Raw genomic sequence first — 27,471 nt, 5'->3', positions numbered from 1 at the left:
GTATATATATATATATATATATATATATATATATATATATATATATATATATATCCTCTGCGAAAAGGGTTCATAAGAATTATATATTATGACCTGCAAATTTATAACTAGAACATTGTTAACAATCTTCCACAGCCAATGCTTTACACCTTTAGACACAGAGCGCAACAAATAAGTTTTGTCTACTTACGTCAAGAACCCTATGGTAGTGAGATAATCATAGCTTACAAATATGTGAAGTTTAGATCTGCATGGAGGTAATCACAGCCCATCATGTACAGATCCTGGATTCTGGGGGGTATTTGCCAACAAAATCAACATGTGAGGAACATTACTCGTTCAACACAAAGTTGACGGAATAAAATGCGAAATAACTAATTAAAACTATTAGTAGGCCTGGAGTCAATTATACATCACAAGTATCAAGCAAACAGCACCTAATATAATATCTACACTTGCAACCTTGAAGTAGCAACATTACATGGTGGTGTTCGAATACAAAGTAATTATCTCCTCGAGAATCACTTTGCCAGCAGATAGCATAAGCAAACATAGGTCCCCTCGGAACCATGGAACTGCATCTCGACAAGAGCAGTGAATGGTAATTCTCTCTGAACAAGCATAAACCGAAGCTCGGTGCTCATTCGGCACACTTCACACCTGAAAGGTATACTTGAGATTGTATAACGCTGCCTCCAATCATAAAACCTGGCATGACCATGAGCCCAACTTTAGGTTTGGAATCTCCCTCTGCCAGAATTATGTTCTTCACAACACTTTCCATATAGACCTCTGAGAATTCCGTTCCTTTACTCACCTGAAAAACCTTGACCTTGGGATCAAATGAATTTGCCAACCGGTGCAACAGCCATATTGATTTAGCCAGTTTTAGAAAAGCCTGGTAGAAAGGTGTCCTCGGGTGCCCACCACTCATGACATAGTTCCTCTGATCCAGGTTGTCAAAGAATGAAGCTTCCATCTTAGGGTGCACAACCAATAGGTATTTTTTCCGTGAAAATTTACCAAATACTGAGTCCGGGTTTTGGCTCAATATATCCAGAGGATCCATGGCTCTTATAGCGAGAAATTGGCGGAAGAAACCCTCATGAGAAATGGGGAGTTCAGATGGTTCCATTGAGAAGTTCTCTTCCTGGAACCCACTGAACATTTTCTGACAAATGTGTGATTCAAATGCATACTTCTTATGAGCCCTTTTTGCATAGATCACTGAATGTTCAACCGCATTAGCTGCCGCATCAAGATCCCACCCTGCAGCTTTCATCATGTTAATCAGTGGTTTTGAGAAATCATGGATGGATTTATATGCTGTTTCTACAGCAGAAGAGAAAAGGTTTGGAGTCAACTCAATGGAAAAGAAATTGTGTTCTTCTTCAAAGCCTTCCGGTTCCTTGGAGAGCAGACCCCTCTGCTTAAGTTTCTTTTCTAATTTCAGCTTTCTCTGGCCTGACTCCTGAATTTGTTGCTGCAGTTGGACAATCTCCACGTCTCTTGTTTGAATCTGAGACTGAAATTTTTTTACCATTACTTCAAAGGTTTTAAGTAAGTTTTGTTGCTCTTGAATTTCTGCAAGTAGGGATGAATCTTTAGGTGATGCTGATGTCAGTTTGGGATTTTTATCCCTATAGGAATGTTTGAGTTCTGAAAGCTTCATGAGTTCCTCAATAACAAGTTTATCAGCAGCCTGGATCTTGTCTGGATCATAAGGGGTATGAGCATTCTGGAGCTGCATATATGCTGCTTTGAGAGAGGAAATGTTGTTGAAGATCTTTGATACAAGTGCATCCATAGATTTCTTGTTTTGATTTACACTGTCATCCATTGGTTGAGGATAAACCTTCTGGTTGTTGCTATCATGACTTTCTGTTTCCTTGTGCCCTGTTCGTAGCATTGCTTCTTTTGTTGAAGTAGCTGCTCTTTTGTTTCTAATCTGACATATGACAAGCCAACTCCAATAAGTACAATTTCATTTATCATGTAATAGTCCACCAATATTTGATTATGCAGCAACTGTAATTTATTATGGAACTCATATGGCAAAGTGATACAACAACATTGAAACAAACAAATACTCTTTGTACAGTTCACGATCACTCAACCTGTGATCTTGAGATTCACTTAGCAGAATTGTGTGTCAACCCTTAAAGACTAATCCAAACAAGTAATCTTCACATGCTTCTTACAAGGGGATTGCAGTAGATAGTTTTTGCAAAAACACAAATTTAATTGTAAATTATCGAAATGATATTTCAACCCAATGTAAAATCAGTAAATTCCTAAGTGAAGTAAAAACACGTACCACACATAAATTCCTGAGAAAACGACAAAACATCACAATAGTGAATCAATTGTATAGCACAATCAGAAAGATCAAACTTCATACTTAGAAAAATGCTACGACAATTCTACAAGCTGGAAACAAGACACTAAAGTTAGCCCAAGAGTACATGGCCTCTTTCCTTTTATGTCAAGCAAAATAATTCATGATCCATCACTTGATAAAAATGGAAGCAATCACATCATAAAATTCTCATTCTGTTCCATGATACACCTTACATATCAATCACCATCTATCTGAGAATTATCTTGCATACATGCTCCGGTTCTCCATGGAGTCTTACCACTCCCACCTTACAATCAAAATTAGCCACCTGATAGCCATGTCAAAAGGGACCTGAACAAGCTGCTTGTATGAGTTCAATGACTCCATAAAAAAACGTATAGATCTGTACAACAGCTAGGTATTCTAAATGTATACCTCTGTATAACAGCCAGGGGTTCTACATATCCATTTTTATGCAATGCTCTTCTAATACCAACAGTCCGCCCAGAAAAACGTGGAAGAGCTCAAGCACGGAAAAGTTTTAGAAAGAAATCTTTGTTTTTTTTTTTAAAAACCAATATATGCAATGTACGTAAAAATAGAAATGATGCCACCAGACTGACAAAATACCTCCTCAGAGCGCATCCCAAAAATACCAAACATCTGGATACAAGATATGTATTCAGAAATATAATTTGCAGGCAAACGAAACTCACAGCTACCATCTACTCCAAAGGTATAAACTTCAACTCGAGATCGGACACGAAATCAGATCGCAGCGTTCCACTGCTCAAACTTCACTCGGAAAAAGCCCCATTTTTGCACAATCATCCACACGATATATCAATTCAAAGGCAGACATGCGAAAAATATCAGATCGAAGCATACCGAGTTCGATGAACGAGCCAGCCAAGAATTCTCCCTTGTACTCGTCTAAGAGACCAAGCCGAAAACCCTAAAACGATCATTCTAATCATCGAACATTCAAGACAAACACGATCCGAGCAAGCAAGAAGAATAAGAAGTAATCCGTACCCTTTCGCCGCGAATGCGTGAGATCGGCCGCGAGGAGTCGCTCAGATCGGAGGAGATCGGTCGACGAGGTACCAAGGAGATGCTTACCAGGACTCACTTTCCCCTTTGCCCTTTTGGTACCCCAAAATCGGTGCAATGTTACGGGAATAAATTGTAGATGTACCCCCATAAGTATTAAAATTTCACATCTACCCAATCTGATCATCTTGCAAATAAGTCCCATAGCGCATAATAGACGCAAACAGCGATCAATCTAGACATCTCAATATGTAATATGTGTATTAAAAAAGGAGTAAAATGAATAACTGTGAAGGGCCCCTCCCAAGGAATCTGACATGTCAACTCACCATTGGCCAATAATAGCTGAAATAGGCCGATTTTTCCCGTTTACCCCATTCCAATCTACCCACGTCCTTGTCCCTGTCCGTGTCCGTGTCTTTGTCCATCAGCGTTGCTAATGACTTCATATATATCCACAGGACCATCTCCTCTCCATATCCTATCCATCCTATCATCTTCTCCCGTATACGGATCATCTCCATCACCCCATTCTCCCATCTCTGTTTCTTTAGAGAATCTTCTCTCCTCTTCTCGTTTCTTCAACTCATCCAACACTCTACTACTTCTCCCTACATACATCGCCAGTCTTGAGAGCGATGGCTGCCATTGTCTTCCATCCCACCTTCTTCTGCTCACGTTCCGCCCAGAAACCCCTCTCGTCGACCGCTACGGCGAGAACAGCTCGGTCTCTTCCTTGCCAGTTCCTCGGCAACGCGATCAGGCTCGATGATTCTTCCTTCCGCTCCGGCAAGAAGAGCTCTTCCGCCGCCCGGATGTCTTGGGACGGTCCCCTCTCCTCCGTCCGACTCATCATCCAAGGGAAGAACCTCGACGTATGTGTTCTTGCTCATCGGTTTGGTTGGGGGCGTGATTGGGTGCTTTCTTGATGCTTTTCTTGACATGAATTAGTTGACGGACGCGGTGAAGAAGCATGTGGAGGACAAGGTCGGCAAGGCGGTGCAGAAGCACAGCTACCTTGTCCGTGAGGTCGACGTCCGGCTGTCCCTTCGCGGCGGAGAAGTCGGCAGAGGCCCTCGGCTTTGCCGATGCGAGGTGTTCGTCTAAATTCCTCAGATTGTTGTCAGAGTGTTCGAATTGGATGCTGCTGTTCCAAAGGTGGTGACTTTCTCGTGTTTTAGGTCACTTTGTTTAGCAAGAAGCACGGGGTGATTCGCGCAGAGGAGGAAGCGGAGACGATGTACGGGAGCATCGATTTGGTGTCGTCGGTTCTGCAGAGGAAGCTGCGGAAGATTAAGGAGAAAGACACCGACCATGGGCGGCACATGAAAGGGTTCAACCGTCTCAAGGTTCGGGATACAGAGCTGAAGGGAGTCGAGGATGCAGAGGAGGTAGAAGATTTAGAGGAATTTGCGCCTGCGGAAGAGGATGTGGAACGTCTGGGTCGGGTAATGTTCTTCGCTCACATCATGCTTTGCCTGTTTCATGCTTCGTTTAATTTCTTGGCGTTGTCTTTTAACTGGTCATAGTGCACTCTTTGGAGAAAAGGAAAAGGAGTATGAACAGTGTCGATTTATCCTCTGTTTCCGTATGAATCTGTATCCAAATCCATGTGACCTGGATCATATGCATCATTTAGGACTTTGATTCGCAATTTAGGTTACATTTCTTTTGTATCATATTGTTCATCGTATGCATCTACTTCTATTGAGGGGGAAAACAACATTGCCTTTTAAAATTGGATCTAATTTACAGTGTTGACTAGGGATGAACAATGATATTATGTGATAGCTATCTTTGTTAACTCTCTTACCATTATATTAGAACATGACTCGGTTATAAATATCTGAACTTAGTATGAGCTTTGGCTGGATCACACTGGAAGAATTAGCACTTTGGCCTCAAGCTTGTTTTGGAATGTTCATGAGATGTTTAGTTTCTTGCAGAATATGTGTAATTATTTTATGTTGTCCTTGCTTGTTGGAGTGGAAGATGGCTCTATGATACAATTTCATGATGGCACAATCCTTGAGTTTCTTAGTGATATCCTTTGTGTTAAAAATAATTCTTGACTATCTTAATAATCACATGCCTCCAAGAAAGTGGTAGTGATATTTTCATTTAAATTAGTCTGCTAGAGAAATATGCTCTTTTTTGTTCGACCTGTTGTATCGTAAGTTTTTAGTGTGCTAGATCCACTTAGTAACTGTGATTCTGCTGTAGTTCGATTTCACTTCACCGCGACAAGTATTGCAGTTTTCTTTATATGAAGAGCGCTTACAAATATTGGTTCCAAACACTTTCGGGCTTTTAGAAGTGTTGTATGGTCACTCTTGCGCTGTTACACCTTGCAAAAATTGTTAGCAATGCATTTGTTACTTTTTAAGTAGTGCAATCTTTGATGTGTTATATAGCTACGGCACATTTTTGTGCCAAACTACCAGAGCAGTCTTCCTCCGACATTTAATGCATTGTGCTTAGTAAACGCATACTTCCCTTTTTTTACTTCAATGCGTATGTTCTTCAACTATCTTTCGTAGATCCTTAGCTATCCATATATCTAGACAGTAATTTCACAAAATGAGTTATCTGGATGAGACTAACTGTCATGGAAAGATCAAGTAGTATGGATTTTTTTTCTTTTTCTTTTTTGCTGGTTTAGAACTGTGAGACCCACAACAGTTGCTTCCTGATGGATCATTGATGTTTTATGATTACTGTTTACCATTTGTTGCAGCAGACGAAAGTATTCCTAGGATGGAACAGTATGATCTGGTTTTACTAACGAATCATTCTCTATTTCAGATTGTGCGCACAAAGTATTTTGACATGCCACCACTAACAGTTGACGAGGCAAAAGAGCAGCTGGAGAATGTCGATCACAGCTTTTATGCTTTCAGGAACGATGAAACCGGTAATCATCCTTGTAGATCTTTAAATCAGCTCCCTCTTCTGGAGATGCTTTCCTCTGGTGGTCCTGCAGCATAAGAAGATGAATTATTTCCTGCGCAGGTGAAATAAACATATTGTACAAGAGGAAAGAAGGTGGATACGGCCTGATCATACCTAAAGATGATGGCCAAGCGCGTGATCTGGAAACATCCTCCGAACGCACCATAGAGTCCATCACCGAGCGGGTCAGCGGCTGATGCAGTGCGAGCTTGCTGCATGTATGTTGTTGACTTGAACTCACATAGTCTCCGCAAGGATGTTTGTTGACGACGGGAGTTAACAGGTTTTGTAGCCCATTCACCACTCGATTGGCTAGCTAGAGTACACGGTTTATATTCTTCTTCTTCTTCCAGTCATATTTGATCTTTATAGCTTATAAACTGGCTATAATATCATGGTATGGAATGGACCGTCGGTGCAAGGGGCCAGATTTAAATTTCAATTTGTTAGAGGTCAACACAAAGTCAAAATCAAAGTGTCTTACACTTTTCTCTTTTTGTAACGGGCCGGGCCGGATCAAAACGTAAGCCGGCCTCCATTTGTGGGTTTCTTCCTGCAAAGCAAACAACAGAATTGAATACGCTGACACACAGCTTTCGATCGACACTCCACCACGACTTTGAGGACACTTACGAACCCCCTTCGTCTCCGAGATGTCTGAGGCACATCACTCCCCCTCTCCCCCACGAAAGATGCACGACGATGACGGCCACGGCAAACCCCACAAGCCCATGCTCCACCGCTACGCGCCCTCCCACCACCACCCCGGCCGCCTAGCCCTCTTCGTCCTTCTCCTCCTCCTGCTCGCCGGCGTCACCGCGCTCGTCGTCTACCTCGTCTACCGCCCTTCTCGCCCACGCTTCTCCGTGACTAGCGCCGCCATCTACAGCCTCTCCAACGCCACCACCGTCGCGCCCGTCGCCGCCATCTCCTCCGCCATGCAGTTCACCCTCCTCATCCGCAACCCGAACGACCGTTCCTCCATCAGCTACGAGCGCCTCGCCACCTACGCCACCTACCGCGGCCAGGCCATCACGCTGCCGGCCCCGCTCCCGCCGCTGTTCCAGGAGCGGGACAGCGAGGTCTCGGTGTCTCCCCTGCTGGGCGGGTCGCCCGTGCCGGTGTCGGGCGACGTGGCAGCGGGGCTGGCCACCGACCAGGCCTACGGGGTGGTGGCGCTGAGGCTGGTGGTCCTCGGTCGGCTGCGGTTCAAGTCGGGGCCGTTCCACAGCGGCTGGCACAGCATGTACGTGCGGTGCGACGTGCTCGCCGGCTTGAAGACCGGAGTCCCTGGTCAGGTCCCGCTGCTCGGCACGCCGGTATGCGACGTCGACATCTGATCTCAATTTGCGTGCATCTTAATAAACGGAAATATAGTCATGCGAGTGAATAACGGAATGACATGGAGAAGATATAGCACGAATACTTATATATAATAAGCAGGTAAACATCCATCTATTTCTTCTCTGTGCACTGCTCGGCACGCCGGTATGCGACGTCGACATCTGATCTCAATTTGCGTGCATCTTAATAAACGGAAATATAGTCATGCGAGTGAATAACGGAATGACATGGAGAAGATATAGCACGAATACTTATATATAATAAGCAGGTAAACATCCATCTATTTCTTCTCTGTGCATCGATCTCGTTGTACAGGGAAATGTCGCTAATTAATGTTTTCTTCAGTCTTGAGTCTATTTACTGTCTCTCTTTCACCTGCATTGCTGACTACTGCAGCAGAGTGATGGATGAAAATTTGAGCTCTTTAGGATGAATTTGCATCCTCGCCGGAATTTATGGGCAGGACTGCAGCTGCAGCTGCACGTCTCGAACATCCCCCAGGCCCATCAAAATGGTGCCTCGCTTCTGTTATTTGGTCGCGTCGCAGGTTGTGCCCATCCTCGTACGGTGAGGAGGAGAAGAAGCGGATGAGGACGGCCAGCGTGGGAGCATGAGCTGGCGTGACGTTGGCACGCACGCAACGCATGCACGTCCGCTACGTGTCACGGTGAGGGCCTTCTCAGTGTCCATCCCTCTCCACCGTCACAAAACCGATACCGTTATGTAAGAATGTAACGGTTATCGCGCACTACCTTCTGTTATGAATTTCTACTTATAAAAGCCCTATATTATTATTAAAAAAAATAAAATAAAATACCCCATTACCTTTTTTTGTCGACACTATCATGTAATATCGATGTAAATTACTAGCACACTAAGTTTCCTTGGTTTCGAGTACGTCCAAAATGCCAACTATATATATCCTTGAAAGCTTACTTACGTCGCGAATCTGTTGCGGCGATTATTGCTTGTGCTTCGACTCATGCAAACATCAATTCAAATTCACGTACCGGTATTGAACCGCTGCCGTAAAGATATTTTCACCAAGCTTCAAACATAACATAGGATGGTACAATGATGGAACCTCGAACGTTCCGTAACTTTCCTCTCTCGTCCTCGGGTAGCTCTCTCCGTGTCTCCTCCGTCTCGTCCTCAGGTAGGTCCCGACACCGATCCTCTTGTTCCGGGAATCCTTCGCCACCGTGCATTTATATCGTCCTTTTATCATCTCCTTTGATCCGATATCACATTTGATTCTCCTCGCGGATCCTTGATCATAATTGATCTCAACAAGTTTCATCAAGATCGTACATACCACCTTAATCTTCCGTGCATGTTCGTGCGTATGGTGCGCAGCGCGGTTGATGAGCCCCGACGAGGTAATTAATGGGGAAGTAAATGGCGTCAGCAGGGGTAAAGCATGATGCAAGAAACATTTGTCTTCATCCATCGGTTTGACAACACCCACGCATCGGATCCGCTTCCACGGCGATTGGCAACGCAGTGAAAACGTTTTCCGAAACGGAAAAAGGAGCGTGAAATGTTTACAGAAACAGAAAACATCGGTTTGTGAGTTTTTGATTCTGAAAGCGGAATCGACTCTAGCCATCAACCATTTACTACGACCATTGTGCATACGCTTTTATGCAATCGACTCTCGCACGTATTTGTAATTGTTAGTGTAAACAACCTTACGCCGGGTTCGAGTCCGGATGACGGGAATCTTTCTGGAACGTTCCTTGAGACTGCTGAGGTGGCTGATTATGATGATTCGATCGGGACGGGGTCACCGTTTTCTCCAGGCAAGAACTCCTCGCCTACGCATCCAATGGGGACCTTCGGCTTTGCACCTGCACAAAGATCGGGTCGGGGAGCTCGGTCCAATCCCTCCGACGATCAAGTCAGTAGATGGTAAAGGGGATTTTTTTAGTTAAGTTCTCTCCTCCTCTCTCCCTCGTTTAGAATGCGAGGGTATTTATAAGAAAGTTTATTGTTTCCTGATGTGTCCGCTTGTATGAGGCATGCTCGTACTCCTGGTAGTGTTTGACACTGGTGTTGGCGTGGTGTGAAGGACCGAGCCTGAGCAGAATGTTTAATGTACCTCGGTCAACGTTCCGATCCGTTTGACCACGTGGTGTCAGGTTAACCGAGACGTCATCTGGGGCAACTGACGTCAACCCGAGTCTTATCGTCATTATTACCCTCTAATGGTGATAGAGCGAAAGGAATCTATGATCAGATGTTCTCACGACTCATACCCGAGAGAAAGTCTCAATAATAATGATATCGATGGTATGATCGTATACAATTATCATATTCGGGAATTTTAGGAAGAAAATAATCATTTTCATATATATTTTTTTCTCCCGAAATTGGTCAGTATTTTCAAGAATAATGTGAAGGGTAGAACCGTAAAAAAGGGCCAGGAACAGAAGGAGGGACATTTACCATGTTACCAGGGCTGGAATTCCCACGCGCCTACTGCTGCCTGCGGTGCCCCAATTGTCGCCCCTAACTAACCGTCCAATTCCCGACCTGCCACCCTCTTCTGCCCGTACGCTCACTCAATTAATATGGGAGTGGAGATGCCGTCAAACCCAACCCATCCTTTGCTGCCATCCTAACCCTCCCCGTCCCCATCCTCCTTTGAAATTTCAAATAGGAGCGCTCTCTCTCTCTCCGTGCGCGCATGCACGTTTCGCCCTCTCCTTGGCTCGCCGGATCATCCCCGGCTAAAGAACAAAGCCCAGGCACCAATAACCCACATTAATGGCTGCAACGCAGCACATGTTCGTCCTTCCAAATGTCCGCCACCCGCCTCTGTTTCACCGCCAGCACATGCGTCCCACCCCCCGTAAAACTACTACTCTTCCTGCATGGGGTCTCGTGGTCATACCCTCGCCCTGGGGCCCGATTCCCGACACTATTTGCCCACCCACACCCCTGTTTTCTCTTTTGAAAAGATCCGTTCTCGAACGGTGCTTCGTCGGCCGATCCGTTCTTGTCGGTCCCCCACTTAATTATTCTGCGCTTCTGGTCCACCTTCGTTGTTCGTTTGTGCCCCCAAACTTTGAGTTCCGCTTTGATTGATTCCTTCAAGTATGAGAGAGGAGGAGTTCGTGCCAACGACTTCATAGATTGCAGTGCTTGTTCCAGCGCGGTTCGAGAGGTATCATAGATCGGAGTGAAGGGAGGGGGATGGGGAGAGAGTGGTATTGGAGCACGAGACCTTCACAGGGTAGAGGCGACCGCGAGGAGATCAATCCTGGTTGCATGAGCTGCATGTTTCACTACTCCAACTCCACTGGCAACAGCAGCAGCAGTTGCAGACCTCCGCCAGCGTCGTCCTCATCGTCCCTGCCATCGCCTCCGAGTGCCAATCGTACTTCACAGCGCAAAGGTAAGAACCGAAGCCTTCGTCTCTATTGTTGTTCGAGATCGCGAGGTTGCTCATCATGCGTTGTACGTAGGATTTGAAGCGCCCAGGAATAGTCTGGAGCTGGGCGAGGAAGAAGCATCGTCGGCGACTTCGGCCGTAAAAGGAGAGCTTTACGATGTTCCTGTGAGTGTGTTGTTTGCACCGACTAGACGATGATGTGGTCTTCGATGGCTTATCGTTTGCTACTGGATCAGGTTGGCGTAGAAGTACGCCCATTGCCGGCTCCTCTATCGAAGAGCAACAACAAGATGACGGAGTTCTCGGAGGACGAGAAGAGGAGCTCGCAGGCTGAGACGCCGAGGACACCGAGCGTCATCGCGCGCCTCATGGGCTTGGAGATCCCGGCGGAGCAGTGCTTGTCTCCGATGACCCCCGACACGCCGCCGTTTATGGAGCAGCAAGCGCAGTCTCGAATGACGAACAAGAGGAGGCACGTTATCGGTGATGGGTGCGGGAAGGAGTCTCCATCTCCGCGGCAGCCGCTCCGGAGTCTGAACTGCAACGTGTCAGCACCGCCACCAGCCAGAACGGTCGACGTCGTCGGCTCCCGCTCCTTGCCGGAGACACCGAGGGTTTCGTCAACCTGGTCTCGCGACGTGGAGGCTAGACTTTCTCTACAGCTCAACGAGGAGAACACCCGTAAGGCCGTGCATGGGTTCGGTTACTCGTCTGCGGACTACCCGCTACCTTCTTCCGCATCCGCTGCAAGGTCCAGGAAGAAAGACCGTGGAAGGCATCATGATGAGAACAAGAGCCCGAAGAGCCTCTACCATGCCCGCGAGATCGTCAAGCAAGTGAAGGAAAGTTTCAATAACAGAAGAGGAGGCGGTGGTGAACATGACAGTGGCGGAGATGAGATAAAGTCCAAGTCTAAGAGAAGCAGACCGCCTGAGAAGAAACTGGCCATGGCGGATCCCCCATCTTCCACTTTTTCCCCTCAGATCAGGCCCTTCTTGGAGGTCGCAAACAACAAAACTGAAGACGTCATCAGGAAGCCATTAGCGCAGCCTCCGATGGCGCTTCGGTCGAGGTCACCCGACCAACTGTCGTCGTCGAGAACCGTAGGAGATACTCGCGATTATGGCGAAGCAAAGGTCGTCAAGGTGGTCCTCAACAAGTGCAGGAAGGCTGATTACGAGCGATTCACAGGGAGGATCAAGAAGCAAACTCGTTCGCTTCCGACATTAGCATCACTCTTTCACTCAGCCGACTCGCTACCACAGAGGAACCAGCCTGATAAGAACAATTCCAGCTCCTCACCTTCTACTACTACGTCGAGACTTAACGAATCGTCTCAAGCAGTCCCACGGCCGCCTTTGCCGGTGAGCTTTCGTGCGCCTCGCACGTCTCCGAGATAATGAGCAAGAATTACTTGTTCTTCCTTAATGTATTTTGCTTGATATTGATTCGACACAGATTGGAAGTACTTCACATCCATCAAACGGTGAACGGAACCGCCTGCGAAAAGCACCGAAGGATAAAGATTCAGAACTCAGATACGTGACGTCTATACTCGAGCGTGCAGGAATCGGCGGAACTCACATGTTGAGATGGTATTCGCTCTCGCTCCCGATCGACCCCATCGTCTTCCATCGGCTGGAGCTCGAGTTCCCCTTCTTGATCGTGGGAGAAGGGAAACGGTGCAAAGGCTCGGAGGTCGAGACCGAAGGCAGAGCCCTCGTCGGCCCTTTGCGGCACCGATGGAACAGGAAACTCCTATTCCATCTCGTGGAGGAGATCTTGGGAGATCTCCTCCTAGGACGTTCCGATATCTTCTCCTCCCCCTGCACCGGCAGCGGCAGCAGCAGTTTCCGTCTCGTTAGACGCGACAACTGCGGCATGATCGAAAGAGAGGCGTTGCTGCAGCAACTGGTGGCGCAGATAGAGAGCTTCCCCGCTGCCGACTGCCGCGTGGTTGGCGACATCGACGCCCTCGTCGCGGGGGACCTCCGGCAGGCTAACGTCCGGCGGCTGCTGCTCCACCCCTTTGTGACGGAAGAGGCGGGCGACGTGGCGCTGGAGGTGGGGCAGGAGATCCTGGACGACCTCCTCGGCGAGACCGCGGCGTCGCTCGCGCTCTCCGCGGAAGTCTGAGGTGGCGATGGCGGTGGGGACACCGGAGGAATGCGGTCACGGTACTGTTCCCACGGAAACGCCGGGCGCCTCATGCCATCAGCAACCACAGTTGTTTGTCATGTTTGAAGCATCGGTGCCCACTCTGTAGTGTGTACTGTGCTGTGTAAACTCGACCCCACTTTGTTGTATATGAAGTAGACATCAATTTAACCCGTCTCTCTCTCTCTCTCTCTCTGTTTCCTCGTGGGCTTTTACCAAGAAGAAGATGTGTGGAGAAGCTTGCCCTTGTCAAGGTCGTATACAGATATGTGATCACAATCAGCCTGCGACGAGTAGCAGCATCGCACACACGTTGTATGAGATCTAAAGGCACTGTTTCCATTGATTGTCATGGTCAATGATATTGACACAAAGTTCGAAATAGTGCATGTGACAGTGAATTGAGTTAACCTTTCGGAACCAAAAAGTGTTATGGACATTAAGCCTTCCTCTATCTACGAAATTAAAGGATTATTTGCTAGTTTTTTCTTCTATTTAACCAATGGTAAACATCGATGAGCTTGAGATAATTGTTTTGTAATGATAAGAAAATAATCGTGTTATAGTGATATCTTACTAATATTCTTTATTACCACAAGTGATTAAGGGAAATTGAAATACGATATCCTTTTCCTTTTCTATTATCACTATCTAACTTATATCATATTATCCAAGTACAACTTGGATATTACATTAGACATTACAAGAAACATCCAATAGGTTCAAAGTCTCCTAATACAAGTCAGGTTCGAACGTACTTTTTAATCATCTTTTAACATTAAAAAAATAAGTAATGGTTATGACTTACCTCCACGTCTTCCTCGTCACCTTCTATCATCTAATTACATTATATATATTATATTATATAGCAAATATCATAAATAATTAAAATTATTGATTATATATGATATTGGAATATGACACTTGACATACTATCGACACTTCTGTAAGATCAATACCTTGATCATTCTAAATCATACGTCACGTGGATCCTAATTCATTAAGCAGGTGATGTGACTTGATAGTTGTACAATCATAATCATAATCTCATGATTTTTGGATACGACCAATTCATCATTGAATAGTATGTGTAATTGCTTCCACTATATAACTAGATCTTCAAGTCTCACGATCATCAATCGTATTATAATAAAATAATATATCATCTCTAGAGTTAAGATTCACTTTTAATATCTTTAATCTAATCCTCTCAAAGGAAAAGACTTTGCTAAACATACCTAAGACATAACTGGATGTAATTATTGAGTATTGTGAATTCATTCGAAAACATATTTGGGAAAGAATTACGATTGTATCCAAATCATTTATCGTATTAGACGATATGAATTAATATTATATAATATAATTAAGTATCATCATACGAAAGCATAAATAAAAAAAAACTAATTTTCTCCATTAAAAATAGTATGTTTGGGTCATAATTCTCAACAGGAAAATCCAGAAACTTCTTCCAAAGCTCATTTTGTTTATTTTCAATGACGAAAACAAGACATTGATTTCGGAGAGGTTTGGACGGTCGGAGGCGCTCCGGCTCTCAGCGATCGATGTGGAATATATCGTGTCCCCAACGGATATCCCATACGGTTTCTCTTCTCACATGAAATTGCTGCGGGTCCCCTTTTTTCGTTATTTCACACCGACGAGTGAGTCTTGTGTGCTCTGTGCGGGTAGTCGTAACTGAAGTCTGGACTCGTTCTGGGCGGAACACGTATACCCTTCAATGTCGTAGTGATAAGTCCCCTGACCAAATGTGTGGCCTCTCTTGAACACGTGGCGGTTTCACGCGTCTCGCGCGCCACACGACAACGCATCCGATCCCTTCTCTCCTCTCCTCTCCCGTCCTCCCCTTTATCTACCGCCGACTCGAAATCGAGCGCAACGCAGAAGGCAAGAGGGAGATCACTGGCTCATCAATGGCGGCTCCATCTCTCAGACTGGAGGGCTCTTTCGCTCTCTCGGTGCTCCCCTCGACCTCCATTTCCCCTTTGATTGCCGCGCCGCGAGTGGTGGCGGCGGCTCCGAGGCCAATACCCCTCTTCCGAAGGAGCCTCCCCTCACCCATCTCCCGTAGGAGTTGTCGGTTCGCGGTGAAGGCTTCCTCGGCCCCGCCCACGGCAGAAGAACTCAAGGTCCCCAGCTCATTCCTCTTTTCCGCCCGAGAAGGTCCCTCCTTTTTTTCGTGTCTATTTTTGTTTTGATCGGTAATGGCTAGGTCTCTGCAGATATCAACGATCTCCACGAAGCCGGTCGAAGGGCAGAAGACCGGGACCAGCGGGCTCAGGAAGAAGGTTCTTTCGTGCTTCGTCCCCTCTCTTTTTGATGCGTTCTTTTTTCGCGGTTGTAATGGATGATGGCTTCGAGCTGAGTTTGAATTGGTGGTGGATTTAGGTTAAGGTTTTCCAAGAAGAGAATTATCTGGCAAACTGGATACAGGTATGAGCAATTCATTGCGTTGAAGTTGAAGTGATGAGTGAATGGAAGGGAGCTCTTATGCTGTCTGGGTGGCGCAGGCGCTGTTTAATTCTTTGCCTCCTGAGGATTACAAGGGTGGCGTGCTGGTATTGGGAGGCGATGGTCGGTATTTCAATCGTGAGGCTGCACAGGTAGACATTTGGGAATACGTGAGAGGAGCTTGATTGATAGCTAATCGTTTCCGTATCTCACTCTTCATAAATTTGTTTCTTGCTTGTGATGGATTGCTTCTCGTGGTCATTTGAGGGATGCAGATAATCATCAAGATTGCTGCAGGGAATGGCGTGGGAAAGATTCTTGTTGGCAGGTGAGTGATTTACTGCTTCCGGGATCGTAATTGCTGATCCAAATGAGTCTGTCCACTCTGGTTATCACTGCCATAAAAGCTTACCTAAATTCATGCTACTAGACCAACTTTAGCCCCATCTAACTCTGATAGCATTCGTCATGATCTCTCAGCCAATAGTCAACCTCGTTGAGCCTAAATCTTGTTGTAATGATCGAGCATGATGAGGTAACCCACTTTCGATGAGGGCTAAATCTGGCTGTTAAATTCCCTCAAGGCCTTGACGTCATCATCCAGACCCAACACAATAAAGAATTAGACCCCCGAGCCTGATGGGATAACTGACGAGAGGACTAAATCGGGTGGTTAAAATCGCTCACTTTAGGTTTTGATATCCTTGTCAAGACCCAACATAGCCCAGAATTAGACCTTGGAGCTTGATGGGATAACTGATTTGTTAAATTACCCAAACTACTAACACAAAATACTTAATCTCAAGGTAGCAATAGTATACCTATCAGATCATTCCAATTGAAGTGGTAGCTCACTTATAATGTGCGACTAAATTAGGGGCCTTGACATTCTCGTCAAGACCCAACATTGTTCAGAATTAAACCCTCGAGCCTGATGGGATAAATGATCCATTAACTTCGTTAAGTCTAAACTACTAACCTAAAATGTTTAAGCCCAAGGTAACCGAAATACATCTCAGCCGACTTTTGATGTGAGATTAAATCGGGAGTGTTACATTTCAAATAACCTTTAACATGACCTGAGCGATCTTTTCTTTAGTCTAAGCTGGCTGAGAAATTTAAGCTATGAACCTGAACTATAGGGCTGTCTGAAGCTTTCAAACCATCATGGAAGCTGTAAAATTCATATCTTTTGACTGTGGAGAACTTTCTTCTATTTTGGAATCCTAAATCTGCCAACAATGTTAATCTTTAGAGCTAAACCTGGTGATAATGGGACCAATAGTTAAGAAAAAAACCTCTATCATAACAATTTTTGTCTTTCTTGTTCTGATCTTGCACTTTTGTCCCATTGGTAATAAATATTTCAGGATCTTTGCAATTCTTGAGTTCTATAATAAATCAGATTCTTATTGAAAAAGTATTTCACAGTATTTATGTCATAGAATTGAATTCTAAATGTTGAGTATTGCCCTGGCAGGGATGGCCTCATGTCAACTCCAGCTGTTTCTGCAGTGATTAGGAAGAGAGGGGTATGCTTCATTTTATATATTATTTGGAAGTGGACTGTCTTGCTGTGTTTCTGTTGGATCAAATTTTCTTGGCAGGCCAATGGTGGTTTTATAATGAGTGCAAGTCATAATCCCGGTGGACCAGAATATGACTGGGGCATTAAGGTGAGTATGTTACTACTTGGTTATCAAATTTCCTCCTCCTTTCATGAGAACAGAGTTCTTGACAATTGTTTCTGTCTCTGGATTAGTTTCACTGAAGGACTTCTCTGAGAATAACCTGCAGAGCTATATAACAGGTTTCTTTTTGTGTGGTGATAATCTTGGTTTGGAACTATGAAATTGAAGTTTGTTTATGGGGGGGATATCTTTGTTCCATCATCAGTTATGTGCTGGAGTTGATAAATCTAAATGACTAGTTATTGTAATGGACTTTTTTTTTTCTTTTCATATCTGAATAATCTGACGTAGAATGGTTTATTCCACTTCTTTCATTTAGTAATTTATAATTCATTCTCTCATGTTGACATTGCAGTTTAACTACAGCAGCGGACAACCTGCACCAGAATCGATAACTGACAAAATTTTTGGAAACACACTTTCAGTATGTCTCTTTATCCTCTCAGGTCCATTTCATCTTTTGTTCCTCTGGTAAAGAGGATGTTATCATCCTGTCAGTACTAAATTTCATTCATATCTATCCTGTAATCTGAACTATGTGACCTGTCTTGTATCTCAAAAGCCTTCAACTTCTTCTCATTCGAAGCTTAGTAGTTTGAGCTAAAATGAAACGATATAAATCTGACTGAAGCCGGTTGGATTTTAAGGGAGGAAAAGATCATTGTACCTCTGAGTTTAAGCTTTATGCCTCTAGTGATCATATTGAATAGAAGTTTGATTTTCTGTGTATGATATTGATTGGCTATATTGAATGTTTTTCCAGTTTGAAATATGTTATTATCTTCTGAGGCACTTCGTCTTGTTCATTAAAATTGCTATCTCGATACTGCATCTGCTATCTTGATATTGCACCTGGATCAGGATTCCTGTCCGCTGCCACTTCAGGCTTCCTAATTTCGTCTAATTTGGTTGTCTATATCCACAATTTTCAGTTCTAAATTTGTGTAAATTTGTAACTGCAGATTTCTGAGATAAAAATTGCAGATATTCCAGACGTTGATCTCTCCTCCCTTGGAGTTGTAACCTATGGAAATTTCACAGTGGAAGTGATAGACCCTGTTTCTGATTACTTGGAATTAATGGAGGTACAAGATAAACCAGAACTGAATTATGGATGATGCTGCGTGTTTCATCTTTTGAAGTCTTGCAATTCTAATTCCTACTTCTGCAGAATGTGTTCGATTTTGAGCTTATCAAGGGTCTTGTTTCCCGGCCTGATTTCAGGTACGCAATTTATAAGTTGGAATTTAAACCTAAGTAACATAAAAGCATTACTTCAAGCTTATCAGAAGATAATGGACGACACTGTTGAACTTTAAAATAGAATGATTACTTTCTGCAGCAAACACAATGCTTGTTGAATGAATCTACCATTCATGATTGTTGATAAAAACCCTAAATGTGTCAGAGGCAGTAATAGCGTTTATGCATCCTTGATTCATAATGGGGTGGTCAGATGCAGAATGAAGAGGACCAGTTTCAGTCTTATTTTTTATTAAAACAGTGAAGGTGCTTTTACATCAGTTTGTGTAAGTATGATGTTGTCATTGTTGTTGGTGGTGGTGGAATAAACATATTGCAGGTAGAATCAGTTAGAGAAAAGAGTAAACAACTTAATTTTCTTTTGAAATCTGAATTACATTGGCACTTATATATGTTTCTCCTTGATATTGGTCCCTTTTCTGAATAGAAGTAACCAGTCATTTCTCTTACCAGAGCAGTACTCATTCATATCCATCGGATAAGGAAAGTTGATGCCCAGTGTATTCTTAACTGATGCACATCTGGCTGTCCCAAACATTTAAGATTCAGTTCCTGTTGGACCTTATATGCCTATTGCCAGGCAGATAAGCTGCCCAACTTAAAAGAATCAATAAACAGAAAAGAGAAAAAAGAAAGAACATCAGCTGTTAAACATGCTAAGAGGCTAGATCTGTTGGCACCATGCAATGTCATGCTTGACTGAACTGATCAAATTAGCTGAGTGACCACAGTTTTAGGGCCCTTTAATACCAAATGATCCAATTCACTGGGTATTCTGAAAGTCCGGTTCAATAAAAAAATTTATTTTTTTAATTTTGGAGCTGATTTGCAGCCTTTGGCACATTTTGTTAGCGCAATTTTTTTAAATATTTTTTAGTTTAATATTTGAGGATTTTTCTTTGTAGTATATTATTGAAAGTTACATTTTGACCACTTATAGTTTCTTGCAGCAAGGTTCATTGTCTTTCTTCTGACTGTTTATCTTCATGAACAAGCAGTATCTGTTTTCTTAAATGTGGCCAGTGGCTTGAAATTGTTGAAACTAATCTTTCAGGTTCACATTTGATGCGATGCATGCTGTGACTGGGGCATATGCAAAACCTATATTTGTGGACCGCCTTGGAGCTAGCCTGGTTTGAGATTCAATCATTGCATAAGCTATATTGCTTTAATTGTGACCTGAATGTTATTACTATGTTCATTGAAGGACTGCATCTCAAATGGAGTGCCTTTAGAAGATTTTGGGCATGGGCATCCTGATCCAAATCTTACGTAAGGAATTTATAATCCTTGCAGTACGTTTCTTGTGGTAGTTTCATATCCTCAACTATTTTGGAACAGGTATGCCAAAGATCTTGTTAAGATTATGTATTCTGAGGATGCACCGGATTTTGGAGCAGCAAGTGATGGTATGTGTATGATTTATGCGATGAGAATTAAGTATATATTCTGATTTGCTGGTTTTCATGCTTGCTATTTGAAAATGTGGATTGTATTCACTCTAAAGAAAGAAAGATGACTTAACTATTTATCCAAATATAAGAAAGATTTGGTAGCTGTAAGGGTTTCTAGGATTTGTTTCAGTTAGACAGTTCATTCTATTATAAAAGTGTCTTACTGAAGATTATGATGCTTGTAATTGATTATATTTAACCTGTCATTCTTCTATTTTCAAGTGTTTATTTTCTTCATTGGAATTTAGAAGTATGTATTCTAATGGAGTCCAGTCTTATAGCAAAAGATGCTTATTGCCTTCAGGTGACGGTGATCGAAATATGATACTTGGAAGAGGCTTTTTCATCACACCATCAGATTCTGTTGCGATTATTGCAGCTAATGCAGAGGAAGCCATCCCTTACTTTAAAGATGGTGCCAAGGTATAAAAATAAAAAAAAGAATCAAGTATTCTTATGACCTTGATGGAAATAGTGAACTTTATAGTTGCTAATGATTTCTACAGGGACTTGCTAGGTCTATGCCTACAAGTGGAGCACTTGATCGTGTTGCATCAAAACTGAATCTTCCTTTCTTTGAGGTTTTGTACTTGTGAAATTCCTTTAGATCATCAGTTTTCTGGATGATTATTCATGCATATAATATGAATGATGTACATAGTCTCTTCACTTCTTGAAGATCCATTGTACAATATTATTGGATGTTGGATGTCCACATTTGAATTGCAGTCATATATATGCTATATTGTCACATGTTCTGTAGGCCCAGGTCAATAGATTGTCCACTTAAGCTTCAGCACACGTGTACATGTACATAGACATTTGCATATACATATGTATATGCTTATGCATTTTGACTTTTTTTTAATTGCTTGTCTTAATCTGGTCTTTTAATATACAGGTTCCAACTGGTTGGAAATTCTTCGGAAATCTGATGGATGCAGGGAAGTTATCTATATGTGGGGAAGAAAGTTTTGGAACAGGTTCAGATCACATCCGGGAGAAGGATGGGATATGGTAAGCTTGTTTGTAAAATTATGTAGGGGTGAAGTGTTTGGTTATTTTTGAAAACATAGCAAATGTCATGTTGATTTAGGACGAGTTTGATAGCTTGCTTTGCTAGCTTGCCTTTTGCGGACTTTGATGGTCTCTACTTGGATCCTTTGGTCCGTTATCCATTACACTTGCTGAGTTTGACCCCTGCTTATGTTTTTTGTGCAAATTGGTCTTGATCTTGTCCATGGTGCTGGAAAGCAAAATCAAAATGTCTAGAGCCTCAGCTCGTACAGTGGTGAATTTTGTTCTATTAGTTGATTCAACTATTTTTCAGGGCTGTACTGGCTTGGCTTTCCATCATTGCCTACCAGAATAAGGACAAAAAGGTTGGGGAGAAGTTGGTCTCAGTTGCTGACATTGCAAAGGAGCACTGGACATCCTACGGCAGGAATTTCTTCTCTAGATATGATTATGAGGTCAGAAGGAAAATAAAAATGAAAGGAAAACTTTTTCCATGAAATATTGTGGTCTCAATATACTATTTATTGCTGTTGTCAGGAATGTGAATCTGAAGGAGCCAATAAAATGATGGAGTATCTTAGACATGTCATCTCTAAAACCAAGTCTGGTGAAAAATACGGTAGTTATTTTGTACTCCATGGTTTGTGTTCATTTATTTTTTCTTCTTTCTTATGTACTGGTTAATGTTCTGTGGTCATAGGAAATTATACCCTTCAATTTGCTGATGATTTCACCTACAAGGATCCTGTAAGTTTCATGTAGCCACCACTTAAGCATCCTTTTCAGCAGAAGGGAAATGACACTTGTCATTCTTTGGGCACTGAATGATTTGAAATGGTGCCAAACCAGGTGGATGGCAGCGTAGCATCGAAGCAAGGCCTTCGATTTGTTTTCACTGATGGATCGAGGATTATATATCGTTTGTCGGTAATGAAAATACTGATTATTATCCTTAGAAATATTGTTTCTTGGAGGAATGGATTAAGTTCCTGGTATTCTGAGTGCAACACATCATATTTGACAGGGCACTGGATCGGCAGGTGCAACCATCCGAATATATATCGAACAGTTCGAGCCTGATGTGTCCAAGCATGGGACAGATGCACAGACAGCATTGAAGCCTTTGATAGGTTAGTGATTTGTTGTTACTTTTAAGAAAAATGCTGGAGTTACCCACCTGCCATCTACTGGGCCATTTTACCACGAGGTGACTCTTAGCTCTTGCTTCCTGCAGCTAATGACATGGTAAATGGCAGGATGGGGGGGTGGGGGACTCAAATCTACAAGTTATCTTAGTTTGTTGTTTCTTATTAAAGAATATTGCTAATGGTTTGGTCCTGTCTTAGGTTTGGCATTGTCCATTTCGAAGCTCAGCGAGTTCACCGGCAGGGAGAAGCCTACGGTCATCACATAAGTTAGTTCTGGTGCTCTCTCGTCAGAATCCCTTTTTTTGTTATATTTGATCCCCTTCTTTTGTTTAATGCAATCATAAACATATTTTACATGTACTACATGTTCACTGTTATGCCTGTGGTCCAATGCCTTTTGATATAACCCTCCTCTTGATGCCATAAGTTTCCCATGTATATGATAGACTTTTGTTTGCCGCCTTATCGGTTTATCATGAACCTGAAGAACCTTTCCAAGCAAGTGCTTTAGATTCGTGCTGCCATTTGCTTGTGGCAAATGTTTTCAACTTAAACTGGATTTTTCTCATAGAGCTTTGGGAGAATCTGTTGATCAGTCCTGGTACATAATTTTATGATGATACTGGCAAATGTTGAAACTTGGTGAAATCTCTGAGACTTGTGTAACAGCTCTTTGCGACATCAAATGCCAGACTGCAAAAATAAAGATTGGTTTTATGATTTGACTCTTTTTTTGGGAAAACAAATCAGAAGCTTCTTAATGTAGTTATTGATAGGAGCGAGGGACATTGACAATCCCATGGTTGTTTCTTTGGTCTTTTCTTGGTCCTCTTCCATCTTGGCATGATGTTTGGTTTTGAATTGACTTAACTCTTCCAATCATTTACAGCAAGAAACAACCAGACATGTTTCTTCTGTAGGATGGACGACCTATCCCAGCAATGATCATCGATGAAGAGGAGAAGAGAATTCTTCTACCAAATATATCCAAGCACTTGGCCCACAAGTGTCATTAAAAGCATGAGAGAAATGAAGGCTTTTGATCTTATTAGATGGGCTACAATTAGACCCAAAAGAAACACAACTTTATAGCTAAATAATAAACAAAATTTGACTGTCTCCTTCTGTATCTGCTGATTGGAAATTTGGGTGGCCACCTACAAATATATTTGATTCTCCTAGAGTTTTAGATCTGACTCGAGCCTTGTCTTTTTATTGCGCTTGATATTTTCACCAATGTTGTCATCTTCGTTCCATCATGTCTCCATGTTTTAGCTCCTGTGAGGATCTTATGCTTGCATTTTTGTTTATTTTTTCCGTCACTCTTCTGGAGCAAGTCAACGAGGGAGCAGCGATGCAGGATCTAAAGAGTCGCTTTCTCGATCCTCTTCTCCACTGGCTTGATGGTGGTGACGCAATAATTATTCTTACAGCTCTTACAGACTGTCTTATTCATGAAAAGTAAAGATTGCATGCACAGTTTAGGATTTGATGGCATATTATCAACTAGATTGGATTAACATCTTTTAATGGTAACTGAGGCCACAACCGGATGGATTTGATGGAGGTGTTGTGTCACTCGGGATCGTAGGTCAAGTCAATTCCGGTGCGATAGTGTTGCAATCTCTGGGTTATGCTTTTATGCTCACTGCTTCTCCTCCATTAAATCTTTCCTTGGATCAGCAAATCTTATCTTTACGATGAGATCAATTCTCAGCAAATTTCAAGGATGAATATTCTTTTGGCCCGTCCACCCACGAGAGAGCCATCGGGTCGGTCTGGTCCGATTCATTTCAATCCCAACTTAATGGTATTAGATATTTTTTTTTGTTTATTACATATCAAATTCGAGTCATTTATATTGGGACAAAGCAGCAGAGAGAGAGAGAGAGAGAGAGAGAGAGAGAGAGAGAGAGAGAGGGTAGAACTCTGCCGACTTGGCATCTCAAGCATCCATCATCACACAGTGGCCGACGCAATGAAGCGCGTGGCATCGATGGACGTCAAGAGGCGAGAGCGGAAGCGATGGAAATTTGGAACCCCCCATATAAAAGGTGACGTGGGTACGTGGGAAGTGTGCAGGAGGGTTGGATTTGTTCCCCATGCATTATTAACTTGGAACCAAACCGAAGCGATGATGGAGGGGCAAAATCCGAGGCTCGCTGGATCCATTCATTCCGGAGTAGTAATCGCCATACTGTAGCTTCCACTTTCTGCTCAATGATGGAAGGATGGATGCTGCTGTGAGCTCATCATTGCCACCATGATTTAGACTCACTTTTTGCTTGCCTCTCACCAGGGTTTTGCTCACATGTTGCACCATTGCAACTCCTGTTCAACTGCACACACCAGTACCGTGCAACCCTCCAGCATCAACGAGAAGACCAAAGCCTTCCGTGTAGCAACTGCTGTGCCACTTTGTCGAGCTTGTTCGTGAGAGAGAGAGAGGATGATGGAAGCATCGGTTGTGTGACATGAGATATTGCAGGACTCCTAATCTCTCCATCTTTGACGTGCTATATTAGGGAAACAGTGGGATGACCCTGTTTGACCCACTTCGTCATCCATGGGAGCTCCGTCGGCCTCCCAAAGTGGCCACTGGCAAAGTCCAAGTCCCATGTTGGTCTCCAACAGCCATTCCACTCCCTCTCCCCCTCCCCCCCCCCCCAAAGTACAATCATCTCCTACACCCCCAGACAGTGAGCTCAACCCTTCTAGGTCGCACCTCCACTTCCTTCCAAGAACAATAATCTCTCTCTCTCTCTCTCTCTCTCTCTCTCTCTCGCACGCACGCACGCATACACACACACACACACATGAGAGGGCAGAGGACACAGAGACCTTTATCGCGGGACCATGAGCAGAATGGCAACAGTAATAAAGGCATGCATTTGGAGAGCTCGGACACCACCATATGCATCACCACCACCACCACCACAACCTCCTCTTTCTCCCCCTCTCTTCTCACACTATGATGAGCCACTACTGCTGCTGCTAATCTTGTTTCTTGTTCTCGCCTATGATTCCATGGCCACCTTGTCGTTTGCTTTGGACAAGAAGAGGGGAAAAGGTTGGTGTCCTTTGTTTTGGAGCCCCTCATGCTTCTGTCGGCCGGGAGATCCTCCAGGGATTGCGTGTGTTACGCTATTGCTCGCCACTGCCTCGACTCTGACATGCCATTTGCTGCCATCGAGAGGCACCCAAGGCCGTGGCCGATGTGGGGATAAACGAGTACGGTGTAAAGGATGCCGAGCCAGCGAAAGGCAGCCATCTCATTGGCTGGATTGCATTTATTTGTACACAGAATCATGGAAGGTGATGTCATATATATGGGTGATTGGTGGGTTTTTGAATCATCTGTTAACTGATAAGCTGAAAGCATGGTTTTGTAAGAAGGATGTCATGGATATCCCATCTGAGGAGAAGCTTTGTGAGGAACTGCCGACTCGGCTTTACATGACACAGGCGTGGCCTGTAGCCATTGTCTTTTTGGGACAACTCATCTTTCAGCTATTAACAGCACCTCAAATGTAGTGTGCGTGGATCTCTTCATCGGTGATCTTGATGCTACTTGTACAAGTGATTCTCTTGGGGGTTACCCATCTTTGGGCGCTGATTGAAAAATGCACGCATCAGATATGCACGAGAAAGCAGCAAAAAATTGTTGCTGCCATGCAAATGATGTATCGAGCGAGTGCATCATCAATTCTAAAACAAATTAGATCAAAGAAAACAATATAAGGCTTTCATCAGTAGTAGAAAATGCTTGCAGTATAGATTCGTTTGGTGTTTCAGACACACACAGAGAGAGAGAGAGAGAGAGAGAGAGAGAGAGAGAGAGAGAGAGAGAGAAAACTAAGCTCAGATTGTGTACTTCGGCAAATATGCCTGTGGCAGAAGATTAGTTATTTCTGAAAACAAAATGGACAAACTTATGGCGATATGCAGTGAGAAGCAACGATCATCCATCCCACAAACACAAATGGATCCAAAGGAGCAAACATTAATCTAGTGAGCTTGCTGTTTTTTATTGGGTGTGTGGTGTGCACGAGGAAGTCCTCAAGAGCTTAAGCATCAGCCATAACAGTTTTAGAGATTATGAAAGTGCCATGGCAATCCCATTTCCCTTTCGACTAGATTATTTGCGGTTATTGTCCTTGTTGTTTGCTCGTCTGTCTTTGTCCTGTTTTGTTTTGTTTTGCGCTGTGGAAAAGTCCTAAAGAGTATAATAATGAGACACCGGGAAACAACCTTCTCATCCATGGTGATTCTTAAATCGTATGTATTTGTGGTCCTTTTAGGGTAACGACAAGTATTCTACGAGATCCTAGAGAGCAGCGCTTCGAGTTAACTCTCGGTGGTGATTAAAAACCACGGTGCGAATTGATGTGCTCTCATTCTAGTCGCGCATGATACGGCATGAGAATGACTAGTTCTTCTCCAGCTTCATCATGGTGCCATTGCGGTGATCGCTGGATGAACGAGCCGTGTCAACTGCTGATTGATGCAGTGATTGCCGGATGACGGAGACGGAAGTGGACTGGAATAAATCGGGGAAGAAGATAATCCAAGTATAGACTGTGACAGTGACACCGGACATGGATAACTTCACCGGTTAGTATGTACACGTCGGCTGTCCTGTTGCTGACGAGTAAAAGCCTAAGATCTCGTTGTCCAATGTACCGATAGAATCTACGTGGCAGGAAAATAAGATTTCATGTGAGCATCCATTTGTCGCTTGCATGGGCATATAGAGAGCGAGAGAGAGAGAGAGAGAGAAGCTTCCAAAAAAGATATAGCGTATATCCCTTCCACAAACTCCCGACCTCCTCCCAAAGTATTCAAACTTGGCGTGATGCTATCCATCTTTCTATCTATATATGTGGGAAGAGGAGGAGGGAGGCGGAGAGCGATGGAGTCACGGTAGCCCACCAAGTAAGTAGAGGGAGGGAGAAGAGGACAAGGAGCAGTAGTACTCCACTAGCTAGCGAGCTAGCTAGCTAGCTCGCCAGACTCCGCTCTCCACCGGATGGAGAGGAGGACAGCAACAGGACTGTCTTGTCCGGTGCTCTTTCCCTCGTGCACTGCGGGAAAAAAGAGGGCGAAAGCAGCCAAATGCTACTGCCATGTGACGAAGGGCTCCTTGGATGCGAGTGCCACGCCCAGAGGCAGCCTTGTCCTT

General features: G+C 43.7%; 5 protein-coding genes across 10 annotated transcripts; 4 read left to right on the top strand and 1 right to left on the bottom strand.

Annotated features, from left to right (window-relative positions):
• Positions 1-350: 350 nt before the first annotated feature.
• On the bottom strand, positions 351-3,507 carry LOC135584323 (protein GRAVITROPIC IN THE LIGHT 1-like). Of its 3 annotated transcripts, none has more exons than XM_065079146.1 (3): positions 3,377-3,502; positions 3,230-3,296; positions 351-1,943 (listed from the first exon to the last, which is right to left on the bottom strand). In XM_065079146.1, the coding sequence occupies exon 3, from the start codon at positions 1,907-1,909 to the stop codon at positions 641-643; it is 1,269 nt and encodes a 422-aa protein (XP_064935218.1). In that variant the 5' UTR covers positions 1,910-1,943; positions 3,230-3,296; positions 3,377-3,502; the 3' UTR covers positions 351-640. The 3 variants fall into 3 exon arrangements, with proteins under 3 accessions (XP_064935218.1, XP_064935216.1, XP_064935217.1); XM_065079144.1 differs by having other exon boundaries at positions 351-1,948; positions 3,377-3,450; XM_065079145.1 differs by lacking the exon at positions 3,230-3,296 and having other exon boundaries at positions 351-1,948; positions 3,377-3,507.
• A 376-nt stretch (positions 3,508-3,883) lies between these two features.
• On the top strand, positions 3,884-6,788 carry LOC135587574 (ribosome-binding factor PSRP1, chloroplastic-like). Its single transcript, XM_065079143.1, has 5 exons — positions 3,884-4,269; positions 4,346-4,489; positions 4,576-4,842; positions 6,200-6,308; positions 6,407-6,788. The coding sequence occupies exons 1-5, from the start codon at positions 4,033-4,035 to the stop codon at positions 6,541-6,543; spliced, it is 894 nt and encodes a 297-aa protein (XP_064935215.1). The 5' UTR covers positions 3,884-4,032; the 3' UTR covers positions 6,544-6,788.
• A 136-nt stretch (positions 6,789-6,924) lies between these two features.
• Positions 6,925-7,765, top strand: LOC103994985 (NDR1/HIN1-like protein 1). The gene has a single exon (XM_009415469.3). It carries the CDS (start codon positions 7,000-7,002, stop codon positions 7,684-7,686), a length of 687 nt encoding a protein of 228 aa, XP_009413744.3. The 5' UTR covers positions 6,925-6,999; the 3' UTR covers positions 7,687-7,765.
• Positions 7,766-10,694: 2,929 nt separating this feature from the next.
• On the top strand, positions 10,695-13,417 carry LOC135587573 (uncharacterized). Its single transcript, XM_065079142.1, has 4 exons — positions 10,695-11,090; positions 11,161-11,252; positions 11,324-12,451; positions 12,546-13,417. The coding sequence occupies exons 1-4, from the start codon at positions 10,889-10,891 to the stop codon at positions 13,221-13,223; spliced, it is 2,100 nt and encodes a 699-aa protein (XP_064935214.1). The 5' UTR covers positions 10,695-10,888; the 3' UTR covers positions 13,224-13,417.
• Positions 13,418-15,071: 1,654 nt separating this feature from the next.
• Positions 15,072-23,855, top strand: LOC135587572 (phosphoglucomutase, chloroplastic-like). 4 transcript variants are annotated; one of them, XM_065079139.1, is made up of 23 exons: positions 15,072-15,394; positions 15,488-15,553; positions 15,654-15,698; positions 15,776-15,868; positions 15,992-16,044; positions 17,197-17,248; positions 17,324-17,392; positions 17,763-17,831; positions 18,370-18,492; positions 18,579-18,631; positions 19,725-19,803; positions 19,878-19,942; positions 20,012-20,079; positions 20,429-20,547; positions 20,631-20,705; positions 21,026-21,141; positions 21,455-21,596; positions 21,679-21,760; positions 21,842-21,888; positions 21,991-22,068; positions 22,166-22,271; positions 22,488-22,555; positions 23,627-23,855. In XM_065079139.1, exons 1-22 carry the CDS (start codon positions 15,179-15,181, stop codon positions 22,553-22,555), a joined length of 1,884 nt encoding a protein of 627 aa, XP_064935211.1. In that variant the 5' UTR covers positions 15,072-15,178; the 3' UTR covers positions 23,627-23,855. The 4 variants fall into 4 exon arrangements, with proteins under 4 accessions (XP_064935211.1, XP_064935213.1, XP_064935212.1 ...); XM_065079141.1 differs by having other exon boundaries at positions 23,623-23,855; XM_065079140.1 differs by lacking the exon at positions 23,627-23,855 and adding an exon at positions 23,210-23,482.
• The last annotated feature ends 3,616 nt before the right edge of the window (positions 23,856-27,471 follow it).

This window comes from Musa acuminata, chromosome BXJ1-8 (genome assembly GCF_036884655.1).
Source record: "Musa acuminata AAA Group cultivar baxijiao chromosome BXJ1-8, Cavendish_Baxijiao_AAA, whole genome shotgun sequence".
In the NCBI taxonomy this organism is placed as follows: domain Eukaryota; kingdom Viridiplantae; phylum Streptophyta; class Magnoliopsida; order Zingiberales; family Musaceae; genus Musa; species Musa acuminata.
The sequence above is the reverse complement of the archived record's forward strand: the minus strand, read 5'-3'. Positions and strand labels throughout refer to the sequence as shown.